General features: G+C 49.9%; 1 protein-coding gene and 1 long non-coding RNA gene across 11 annotated transcripts in view; one reads left to right on the forward strand and one right to left on the reverse strand.

The window, feature by feature from the left end:
• Positions 1-1,102: 1,102 nt before the first annotated feature.
• Positions 1,103-11,968, forward strand: part of Dlec1 (DLEC1 cilia and flagella associated protein) — a 47,050-nt gene continuing 36,184 nt past the window's right edge. For 5 of the 10 annotated variants that reach the window (XM_031344006.1, XM_031344003.1, XM_031344004.1 and 2 more), the window contains exons 1-5: positions 1,120-1,821; positions 4,600-4,750; positions 9,205-9,315; positions 10,176-10,363; positions 10,541-10,758. In XM_031344006.1, coding sequence (XP_031199866.1) covers positions 1,411-1,821; positions 4,600-4,750; positions 9,205-9,315; positions 10,176-10,363; positions 10,541-10,758 — 1,079 coding nt within the window. In that variant the 5' untranslated portion in view covers positions 1,120-1,410. Of the gene's footprint in view, positions 1,822-4,599; positions 4,751-9,204; positions 9,316-10,175; positions 10,364-10,540; positions 10,759-11,968 lie in introns of all 10 variants that reach the window. The other 5 variants (XM_031344001.1, XM_031344008.1, XM_031344007.1 and 2 more) reach the window with 5 other exon arrangements.
• LOC116072552 overlaps positions 11,182-11,968 on the reverse strand; it is a 1,653-nt gene continuing 866 nt past the window's right edge. The window contains exon 2 of the long non-coding RNA XR_004111507.1: positions 11,182-11,498. This is a non-coding gene — a long non-coding RNA (uncharacterized LOC116072552). The remainder of the gene's footprint in view (positions 11,499-11,968) is intronic.

Below are 11,968 nucleotides of genomic sequence, written 5' to 3' on the forward strand. Positions count from 1 at the left end.
TTCTCTCTGGACAGTAAGTCCCTCAAAGAACGGATGAGGGGGCCTACCAAGAGAAGCGGAAATGGCTCAGGTCTGTGGGTGAACATCCTGGGACTTGACTCAGGAAGTGGGTTCAGGGCTGGAGGGCAAGCAAACTCACACCTACGTAGAAAGTGACTATTTTGACATCTGTGTTAGTTAGTTAGGCAAGGGCGTCTGGATGAACAGAGCAGACACCATGGTGCACACACATACACACAGGCAAAACACCCAGACACATAAAAGAAACAGTAATCTTTTTATTTTTAAAAACTATTTATTTTATGTATGTGAGTACACTGTTGCTGTCTTCAGACACACCAGAAGAGGGCATTACAGATGGTTGTGAGCCACTAGGTGGTTGCTGGAATTTGAACTCAGGACCTCAGTACTTTTAACCACTGAGCTATCTCTCCACCCCCCCCCCCTTATTTTTTTGTTTTTGAGACAGGGTCTCACTAAATAATCCTGGCTGGCACGGAAATTGCTTTTTAGAGCAGACTGGCCTCAAACTCAGAGATCTGCTTGCCTCTGCCCACTGAGTGCTGGGATTAAGATGTGCAGATAGACCTCACACCCTCTATTGGCTGGGTTCTCTAGAGGAAAGGAACAAAGGAGGGCAGTAGACTGGCTCACCAACAGTGGCCGGCTGTACTTGATGGCTGCTTGGTTCTTAATGCTGCCATTGAAGGGCTGGAGGATTCCAGGACAGCCACAGCCCAGGTCTCAAAAGTGATCCAACCTAGCCTGAGCTTCAGAGTGAGACGCTGTCTCAAAGTAGAAGCAAAAACAAGGGATCGTTTAAAACGAAGCCAACCAAACAACGATATATGTGAAGACCATTCCCAGCAAATTAAAATAGGGATGGTGGCACTTGGGTGGTAACAAACAGGGCTTTGCATGCAGTCAGACCAGCACGACAGTGACTCTTTTTCTCCATCAAACTTCCTAATAAGCCCGCCTCCGAAAAGGGTGATGCTGGAGCTGAAGGGGGGGGGGGGTGGTTCAGCCATTAAGAACACGCGGTGCTCTGGCAGGGGACCAGCGTTTTAGTTCCCAGAATCCATTTCAGGTGGCTTACAACGTATATATGGGCAACGGCACATATATACACAGAGAGACACACAAAATAAAAATAAAGCTTTACAAAGAAAAAATAGAAGAGATGCTAGCTATCATAGCGGCGTTCGCCTACGCCCAGCGCTCGGGAGGGTAAGGAGGAGGCGGGGGTGGAATGGTGAGTCTGGGCTAGCCTGGATCACCGAGCAGGGCGTTAGGAGTACTACCCTTTAGATGACGACAGGGATGACGCTCTTTTAAAGGAAAAGCTAGACGGAAGGGGCGGAGCCGGAAGCAGAAGTGGGACGAGGAGTTAGCTGCGTCTTTGTTGCCATGGAACCCGAGAGCAAGAAGGAGCGGCAATCCAGAGCTTCCTCGGCCGCCGTTATGTCCTCAGAGACTCCGTTGTTGTCTGTCCCGCACCATCCCCACTCCACCAGTCTCAGCTGGACCACCAGGAAGTACTTGCGGTCCTCGACCTTCTTCATGGATCATTGCCAGTTCAGCTTCCCTACGCGGCCCCAACGCGCCGGATTCCAAGCGCTCCCGCCACTCCCGGAGCCGCAGACGCTTCGTCTGCGCCCAGCCTCGCTGCGCACGCAGGATATCTCACACCTGCTTGCCCGAGTCTTCCGAAACTTGTACACCGCCCAGGTGATCGGAGATGACTTGTGCGACAGCTTGATCAAGGCCCGCGGCAGTGAGGATGCGCGCCACGAGGAGTTCCTGAACCAGCTGCAGCAGGTATTGCGGGTGCATCCCGGGATACGTCCGGTCCGGATGCAACCGCACCAAAGTGAAGAACCCTATCCACACTTTATACATTTCCATATAAATGACACCTCCAGCGCCTTTCTCTGCGCACAAGCACGTTATAAGTTTCAAATATATACGAAACGACTGGAGCAGGCAGATCCAGTCATGGTTAGGCATTTTTTGCCCACATTTCTGGGTCCAGCAGCGTGGTTTCCTCTTCTGCACTGGGGTCAACACTGATGATCCTGCCTCTTTGTAGCCGGCAGTCGAGGACTCCCTTCTCAGCTTTCCCCTGTATCAGCCCCTCGTATCTTTCCTTATTCTTTGTGACTCCTTTCTGTCTCTCTCATACGACATGGCCTAGCTTCATTCATTCCTTTCTAACACATGCCTACTGTGTGCCGTGCTCAGTGCTAGGCAGTGAGGATTCAGTAGCCATGAATACATCGCGAGTGCGATGCCTTTAGTGTTGAGTGCCCACGAAGGCAAAACAAACAAACAAAACCGTGAAGAAGAAAATGTAGGAGCTGGTAAGATGGCACAGCAGGTAAAAGTGCTTGCTGGTAAACTGTGCCCCCACCCACCACACACAAAGTGTTAAGCCCTCCTCCCCGGTGACAGGATATTGGCAGCCCCTGTCTTGGGTAGGTAATCATGGCAGAATGAGATCAAGCATGCTGTAAGCAAATTGTTCCCAGAAAACACCGGTCCACTTTACTCCACCCTTCCCCTGGCTTCCCCACCACCACCACCACCTAACGTTTCCTGAGCCTCAGAGGGAGGAGTGCAGGACTCCCACTGATGGCTCAGGATTCAGTGGCGCATTATTCTCAGTCTTTTGATGGTGGTGGATCTCTGCAGTTGCTGTGAAATGGGGCTTCTCTGCTCGCAGAAATCGTTAAAGCCCTGGGCTCTCTTGGTCAGAGCTCCACTCAGCCTTTCTGGCTGTTGGTCTTTTCCAGTTCTGTCTACAGAAACACTGCATGGTCTGATGAGTAAGCCCACAAGCTCAAAACTGGACTGGGGCTTGAACCCTGCCTCCATTATATGGCGCTTGTATGACTTGGAGGATTAAGGGGTCACTCCAGTGAAGAGCCATTAACTGGTGGCTCTGGGTAGGATCCCGACTCTTCCATCCAAGTATTAGGACCAGGGCTTTTTGAAAAGTCCAAGGAGCAGAATGCTTGCTGTAAGCATGGTACTCGATGTTCAAGGCTGTCCCAGCTCTGCTCTCAGAGGTGGTTTCCTGTCCACAAGAAGATTTAGCGGCCACCTCCTTCCCTCCACTGTATACCCACTCATCTACTTTAAAGGATGGCTACGGCTGAAGAGGTGGCTCCTTGGGTCAAGGCATTTGCTGCTGGGCACAATGGCCAGAGTTTTCTATCCTCAAGACCCACATGACAATAGAGAACAGACTTCCATAAGTTGTCCTCTGACTCCATAAGCTCACCATAGTATACATGCCCCCCCAATAGATAAACAAATGGAAAACAAATAAGAATAAGAATGAGGCCTAGCTAAACAATGAGGAGCTTTCGCCCCATACTGTCTTAGTATGCCCCTGCCCTGTGAATACTTTGCTTCCAGCCCAAGACATGGCTGACTGGCTTTCAGTCTGAACAGTCTTGATGTTGAAGCAAATGCTGGGTAAGCCAGGTTGCACCTCTCAATGCCAATGTGGCAGAGTTTCAGGGTGTGACGTTTGCAAAGGTTAAAAAAAAAAAAAAGCAGGATAGAGCCACAGAGGGTGAAGTGAGACAGGGACCCAGTGACTCAGAAAATTCTGTAGGTTGAGAGAGTTTGTAACTAAAGCTCAGGGCCCAGCACCCACATAAAACCTAGACATGTCTGATGCCTGCCTGTAATGCAACATTGTCGAAGGTGGAGGTCAGGGGAGCTGCTGGCCAGGGCTGGCTGTCGAGCCTGCTCCCAAGTTCGGCGAAAGACGCCGCTGCAAGAGAATAAGGTGAAGGACGATAAAGCAGAATGCCTAACCCCCTTCTGTGGTCTCTGCATGTGCATGCAAGCATACACACAGACACACAACATTTAAAACTTCATTTTTCATTCATGTGTATGTATGTGTATCTCTGTGAGTTCTAACACGTGTGTGTGGAGGCCAGAAGACAATATCCAATTCCCTTGGGGCTGGAGGTGCAAGCACGTGTGAGCATGGGTACTGGGAACCAAACAGGGTCCTCTGGAAGAGTAACAAACACTGTTGTTAAGAACAGAGTCATGTTCACAGCCTTATCATAAAAAAATGCAATAAATTTCTATGGGTAGCACCTTACCCAACTACATATCTCTGATCCATGGCTTTATGTACACTGATGTGGATTCAGCAAAAAAGGATTCCATCTCGGGTGAGCCCCTTCCAGCAGCTGAAATAGAGGCTGTCAGCCGGAAGCTGCCCACTGGCCGTGTTTAATCGCCCTAGAATGGGCCTTGCCTGAATCAAGGTCTGGGTAGCCTTACTTTGCTGTACCAAAATGGATTTGTTTGCATTTCACAGTACGGGCAGTAGCCCTCTTTACTGTGAAACCAGGAGAGAGAGGATCAAGCTTGATTCTTACTGACCACACTGTGGCCTTTACCATTTCCTTCTCTTTGACCTCAGAGTTTCGTCTGGTGGGTTGGACCAGAGGGTTTTGATAGTTGTGTAGTTGTGCTTGTCTGAAAGCCCCGATGCAGAGAGGCAAAGGGTCAAGCCAAAATGTAGGATCTCATCAGCTTTCTGTGCATTTGAATGCCCATTTGCAGGCTCGAGACATCTATAAACAGCGTCTGGATGAGGTTGCCATGTTGGAGAGACACATCTTCCAGGCCCGTGCAAGGGATATTGCAGAAACAGAGCATAACACCAAACAGGCCAGACTACAAATCGTGGAGACCCCTATCAAACTGCCCCCAGGTAGGTGTGAGGTGTGTGTGTCTGTCTGTCAGCCTCCAGCTCTGCAGCTGGTGATGTTGGACTCTATCCACGCCAGTGTTCTTTTCTGAACATCGGGAGAACAAGCTGCAGACATGACAGCCAACCAGTACAAAGCACTCCAGTGTGAGTGGTCCCTCCAGAACCAAGCAGTACGAAGCACTCCCGTGTGCATGGTCCCTCCAGAACCAAGCAGTACGAAGCACTCCCGTGTGCATGGTCCCTCCAGAACCAAGCAGTACGAAGCACTCCAGTGTGCGTGGTCCCTCCAGAAGAGCACTGTTCCACATGGCCAGCATGTGATTCTCCAAGCCAGGGACTTGGCAATGGCACAGCATCGGTCCCTGACCCAGAGGTCCCACTTAGGTCCCAGCAGCCAAGCCATAGCTTCCTCTCCCCTAACCTTTCCTATCAGGAAAGGGGCTTTCCTTGCCATGTCAGCTGGGCTGGCTGGCTGGCCAGTGAGGCCCAGGAATTTGCCTGTCTCCATCTTGCAAGTGCTAGGATTACAATTGTGCACCAGCACCGCGGCCCAATAGTGATCAGGCATCACATATCCTGCTAGTAATATGTCTTTCTTTTATTTCTTTTTAAAAAAGAATTATTTATTTATTTTAGGTATATGAGTACACTGTAGCTGTCTTCAGACAGTCCAGAAAAGGGCATCGGATCCCATTACAGGTGGTTGTGAGTCACCATGTGGTTGCTGGGAATTGAACTCAGGACCTCTGGAAGAGTCAGTGCTCTTACCTCTCAGCCATCTCTCCAGCCCTCTTTCTTTTATCTCAAACATGGTAGAGAAAAAAAAAAACCCAGATCATCTTTACAGATATCCATCTGGTCCCTGCATCTCAGGGCAGGGCAGGCAACCCCAGGGCACATTCCCCACGTACAGAACCAATGGTGGAGACAGCCAGCCGCCTTTATTATCCAGGCGCAGAGCTCCTCTCCCTATCTGCTATCACAAGAACTTTCACTTCTCCATATGGGTGGACAAAGGTCAGGACTCTACGGGACAGCTTGTGCTCGTTCTTGCCCTTGTTGGTCACTGCTCCACACTGGCTTCTGCCATTGGAACAACCAGCCCCTCGCGGAGCTGTGCTCAGTAGCCATAGGGTCAGGGAAGCCTGCCATCCCAGAAGGAAGAAGATCGTCATCAGGGCAAGGCTTTTACAGGTCCTGGTCAGATCTAGAAGGAGACTCTTCAAAGATGTGCTAAAGAAACTGACTTGATGGGGGCCGGAGAGAAGGCTCAGTGGGAAGAGCATGGTCTGCTTTTACAGAGGACCTGAGTTCAATTCCAAGTACAGGAGCTCACAACCCCGGGGATCTCTACCTCCAGAGGATCTGATGCCTCTGGCCTTTTCCAGCATTGCTCTTCCTACCTATCCCCTCAAGGCATGCACCCACATGCATACACATATACACATGTGTGAACACACATGCACATATGCATACATGTACATACACATATACATACACATACCTGCACACATATACATCCATGTACATACACATGTATACACGCTTAAATTTTTTTTAAATCTGCCTTGAAGATGTGCAATGATATGTGTGTAAAATATTATAAAGAAGCCTGTTAGTTTATACGCCAGCTTGAAAAACAAAGGCCAAAAACCCCCATGACCCCTGCACCCTGGGAGGACGGAGGTTTGAAAGGAGGATGGTCCTTCCCCCTGACACGTGGTCATCATAAAACCTCCTAAAATAGGCTGGATGGTGTCTACTTGGCATGGTTTTTGCTCCCTATCAAAGTCTTCCTTGCCAAAGGAGGGTTGGGGCCATCACTTCCAAAAGTGCACCTTCTGTGGTTCCAGGATCCACCAGGAAAGGACCCTGGGGATTCTGGAAGAATTCTGAGACCCTGAGGCCCAAGAAGTAGCTTGTAGGTTATTTACTGGCTATCAGGATTTTTGTCCACTGATTGAGTTTTAGTTACTTATACATGTGTATCTGTATTGGTCTATGCACATGGATGCAGTACGCACAGAGGCCAGAAGAGGGTGGCAGATCCCCAGCAGCTGGAGTCCTAGGCTGGCAGTTTGTGAGCCACCACACATGTGCAGGAGCAGTAAGCTCCCTTAACTACACCATCTCTCCAGCTATTTTGGAGCTGCCTTCAGATGACTTACTGAGAAACTTCAGCTTCAGGGATGCCAGCCTCTGTTGTTTATGGCGTTCCCTGACCTTTTCTTCTTCCACCTTGGATACTTTGTACTCAACCGCCTTCGGTTTGCTATGCCGAGAGCAGTTTCTGCTTCAGGCTCTGATTGCTAACTTGAGGCCAACTCTCCGGATCCTTGTCAGCACCCATGAGGGCAGAAGATATTGCTCACTGTGTCACCCTTATCGCCGGATACTGGGGATTGGCCCCAGGGCTTTATCCATGCCAGGCAACCACTCTACCAACTGAGCTACATCTCCAGTCCCTAGAGGAACTTCTAACACAGCACAAGAAGGCTTCCCCCATACATAGTATTATAGATTTGTGTAAACACAGACTGTAACACGAAGGGTGAACTCTCTCTTCAAATGTGGGCTTTTCGTGATGGTGGTATGTCAGCGTAGGCTCACTGTTGGCAGTGAGTGAGCTCTTCTCGGGAGGACGACAGTAAAACTACACATGCAGAGGAGCACAGGGACAGGGACATGGAAACTCAAGCCATCGTAGTTTGCATGCCAGTTTCTAACTACTCTAGAGTCCAAGGCGAGCAGATGGCTCAGTATGTTAAAGCTTGCTGCCAAGCCTGGCAGACAGATTCAAACCTGAGGACCACTGATAGATGGAGGTCAGTTGACTTCTACAAGTTGTCCTCTGACCTCCACACAGGACCACTGATAGAAGGAGGTCAATTGACTTCTACAAGTTGTCCTCTGACCTCCACACATGCACCGTGGCACCTACAGGCCCCCACAGACATGCACTAAACAAACAAACACATGAAGTTAAGATTTGTTAAAATAGACTTTCACTATGAATTTCCTCATATCTGCCAGAGTAAGATCACCCCTCCCTTATGTCACTTGTCAAAGGTACACATTTCTAGTTGGTGTTTCTAGACACTAGTGTTATAAACCATATATATTGTGCATTATACATATTATGTTATAAAATATAGTGCACAATATATATTATAAAATATATGTTTTATTATATCTTTTACATGTTACATATTATATATTACATATTATGCATTATAATGTGTCTTTATTATCATCTTTCGGCTCCTCAATTGCAAACACCAACTTCCACTCAATAAGTGACTTTCTCTAATGTGTCTTTAGGTCAGTGGGGGCTGGGTGAAGCTATAGTTATTGCTTGCTATAGATGGGGCTCAGCTGTGGCTTCTCCACGTGGCTTTTATGCTGGTGTCTGTTATGAAGAGACATGGAAGGTCTTCTCTGTTGATGGCCAGAGTTCACTATACCAGCACATCTCGAACCCTTGCCACCGTGATTTGGCCAAAGTGAAAGGCCAAGAGTGACACTGTACCTTAGTGAGAAGCATAGGAACTTGCCGAGCAACTCAGAACGCTTGCCTGGCCTGAGCCTTAACGCATGCTGCCTCCCTAACAGTGAACAACTTGAGACATCCCCCGCTCCCGCCCCCATCAAGCTACATTGTACACTCAACTCCAGACAATGCAGTGAACCACCCCCACCCAACAGTAAGTCCCTGATGCCATATATGCCTTGGAACATGTCCAAGAACTAGAGGCATTCTGAGCCAGTGTAAGGGAAACTGTCTTCTAAGGGAAATTTCCTATGGACCATCTTATTCATAAGCATAATTAGGCACACAGATGTTTTAAATTAAGATGCATCAAGGAAAACGACATGGACAGGAAAGGAAGGTCTGCATACTAATCCAAATCTATCCACGGGAACTGAGACCCGCTCACGGGTCACCCCCTAGCCACCAACTCCTCCTGGACCCCAAAAGAAGACCTAAACAATAGCCAAGGCCCTTGGGTGCTCGAACTCTAATAGCTCTTAGTGTGCGTCCCGAGTCTCTGAATGGAGCGCCTTTCGGCTTTGCTATTTGTGTGTGCTTTTCCAATTCTTTAAATAAGATGTCACGAACCTGGAAACACCTGACAACTATGGGTTACACCGTTGCTAGTGGCATTGCAAGGGACAGACGTACACAGAGGGGTGAAGAACTGGGGCTTGTGTTGCATCTACCACACTTGGCCTCATGCCACCATAGACTCCACACATGGTACCATTACCCCAATAACGCCACGCACAGCTTGGCCCGGTGGTCGGCCTCCACGGAGTGCTGAGAAATCACTGGTTTCCTAAGTCCTCACCATAGGACTCTGAGTATTCGCCTGGGAGTGTAGGCTTGGGGCTGGAGGTGTGGGTTCAGCGGCTTCTCCCTGGGCCTGCCTTAATTGCCTTTCTCTTCCCCGCAGTGAAGACGGCCTTCAGGTGGTGTATAGACAGCAAGTTAATGCAAAAACATCACTTAATCTCCACAGAGGATTACTACACTGATCCCGTGCCATTTTGCCCAGCGCCCAAAGGTACCTATCCTCACTCTGGTGGAGCGCTGGGGCATCCCACGAGCCCTAACCCTAACCCTATCCTCACTCTGGTGGAGCGCTGGGGCATCCCATGTGCCCTAACCCTAACCCTAACCCTATCCTCACTCTGGTGGAGCGCTGGGGCATCCCACGAGCCCTAACCCTAACTCTAATCCTATACTCACTCTGGTGGAGCGCTGGGTATCCCCGCGCTTGCAGCCCAGCTCACCCACTTCCGCTGCTACTTAGTTGCTACTGCTTACTTTCAGGTCCTTTTACTTAGTTGTTATCTTCATTAGTTCAGTTCCTTCAAGGCAAATATTCCATCCCCACCACCTGAAATTTGATGTCCCCAATTGGCTGCCCAGCAGCCAGCAAATCAAAAAACAAAACAAACAAAACAAAAGTTTAGCTGTAGTTGAATGATCCAGCAAAGGGAAGGGCTGAAGACTCCGATCAACAGTCAAGTTCTGGATGCAGACAGTGGGCCAGGGTCTTCCCCACTTTGGAAAAGAGAGGCTTTTTCAAACATGGAAAATAAAGAGAAGAATGGGCTAGGGGGACAGACAAAGAGGGAGGAAGAGGAAAACAAAGGGGGGGGGGCAGGGCCTATTTCCTGTAACGAGGACGGCAAACCCTGAGAGCAAACCGATGGAAAGCTGCGTGCAGGCTTCCACAAGGAGGTAGAGTTTGTAAGCATCACTGGGTAGGTGGAGAGGTGTCACTGTGCAGCCTGTATGCAAGCATCACTTTGCCAGGCTGCAAAGACAAGCTCCCAGCCTTCCCAGGGACCTGCTTACCTTAGAAACATGCCCTTCCTTACGGCGATAAAACTAATGCGTGTTTCCTCCGCGCCGTAGGCAGAGCCACCCCTGGATGTTCAAAACTGACATTTAGCTGTGAGAAGCATTTCACGCGCAAGTCCCAGCTGGACAGGGAGGCTGAGGAGCACTGCAGAAAACTCTTGGAATATGACGACTTTGAGTACACCATGGACAGCTTGAACTCCACATCTAAGACCAAAGAGAAGACCAAAGCATCTGTCAAGGTTAGAACCGAGTTATGTTGGGGCACTGGGTGCAGGGAAGCAGTGAGAGGGCAGGGACCCAGGTGAACACAGAGGAGCCTGCCCTGCCGTCTGTGGTTCACGAAGTTGACCAAGAGGGCAACTCTAGCCCCAGTGTCCTCTTGCCTGTAATTCACTGTGTTCTCCTGTGCTTCAAAGAAGGCAAAAACACCAACGAATAAGAGGTGGCTGGAGCACCTGCGGGTGCCACAGAGAGCTCAGGACAGGCGGCTGCTCGCCAGGATGGAGAATCGGAATCACTTCCTGAAAAACCCTCGGTTTTTCCCGCCTAACACACCACACGGAGGCAAGTCTCTAATTGTCCCTTCAAGGAAGCCAGAGAGAAGAGGATCCCTGTATGGAGAGCCAGAGTGGAGGTGCGTTCTTCCCTCGGAGTCCCAGGAAATCCAGCGTGAGCCTGGAGAGGTCCTGGATCTAATCTAAGGAGGTCCCCAGACTTTGGCAAGCCAAGGTGGCATATCAGAGGAGAGCCTGGCCGTTGATCCTCAGAGGCTTGGGCTTATGCTTTTCTCAGCTGGGGGCTGGCATGGGCATCAAAAGGGGGGTGGGGCTGGAGGTGGGGTCTTTAGCCATGTGACCCTCCCATGGTGTATTGATTACTTTTTTTCATTTTTTTGTTTTGTTTTGTTTTGTTTGTTTGTTTTTTCCACACAGGGTTTCTCTGTATAGCGCTGGCTGTCCTGGAACTCACTCTGTAGACCAGGCTGGCCTCGAACCCAGAAATCCGCCTACCTCTGCCTCCCAAGTCCTGGGATTAAAGGCGTGCGCCACCACTGCCCAGCCTTTTTTGTTTTTTATTGTTGTGGGAAGGTAAGATTGGTTTTGGCTCCGGGTTCAGAGGGTTCAACCCATCATGGCCTGGAGGATGTTATGGACCAGAGCAGTCAACTTTGTGGCCGCTAACCGTGAGGAAGGGCTTGTTCGGTCCGCCGGCTTCTTGCGTTTCTCCCTTGTGTTGTGTTTCAGTCTGTGGGAAGATGTTGTCCACACTCACCATGGGCCCTTTTCTCCTCAGTCACTCCTCACGCTGGAAACACTCACAGACACCTACAGGGGTGCCTCACCTGGTTCCTAGGTGATGCTCAATCCAGCCAACCTGACAGTGATAATAGACCATTATGTAAGGGTTCACATGTCTTGGGTAATAGCAATATTAAACATTTTCTTAGTTATATGTAATTAAGGCATGTCGTAGTAAATCTCCAACGCCAATAAGCCAGTGCAAGGAAAACGCAGCTCAATATGAATCCCAGCTGCGCGCCTAGCCAGTGCAGTATGAATCGCAGTATGAATCCCAGCTGCGCGCCTAGCCACTCTGTCCCCATCTGTGGAGTCCCTGCCACTCTGTCCCCGCCTGTGGAATCCCTGCCACTCTGTCCCCGTCTGTGGAGTCCCTGCCACTCTGTCCCCGCCTGTGGAGTCCCTGCCACTCTGTCCCCATCTGTGAAATCCCTGCCACTCTGTCCCCGTCTGTGGAATCCCTGCCACTCTGCCCCCATCTGTGGAGTCCCTGCCACTCTGTCCCCGTCTGTGGAATCCCTGCCACTCTGTCCCCGCCTGTGGAGT

This window comes from Mastomys coucha, unplaced genomic scaffold (assembly GCF_008632895.1).
Source record: "Mastomys coucha isolate ucsf_1 unplaced genomic scaffold, UCSF_Mcou_1 pScaffold23, whole genome shotgun sequence".
Lineage (NCBI taxonomy): Eukaryota > Metazoa > Chordata > Mammalia > Rodentia > Muridae > Mastomys > Mastomys coucha.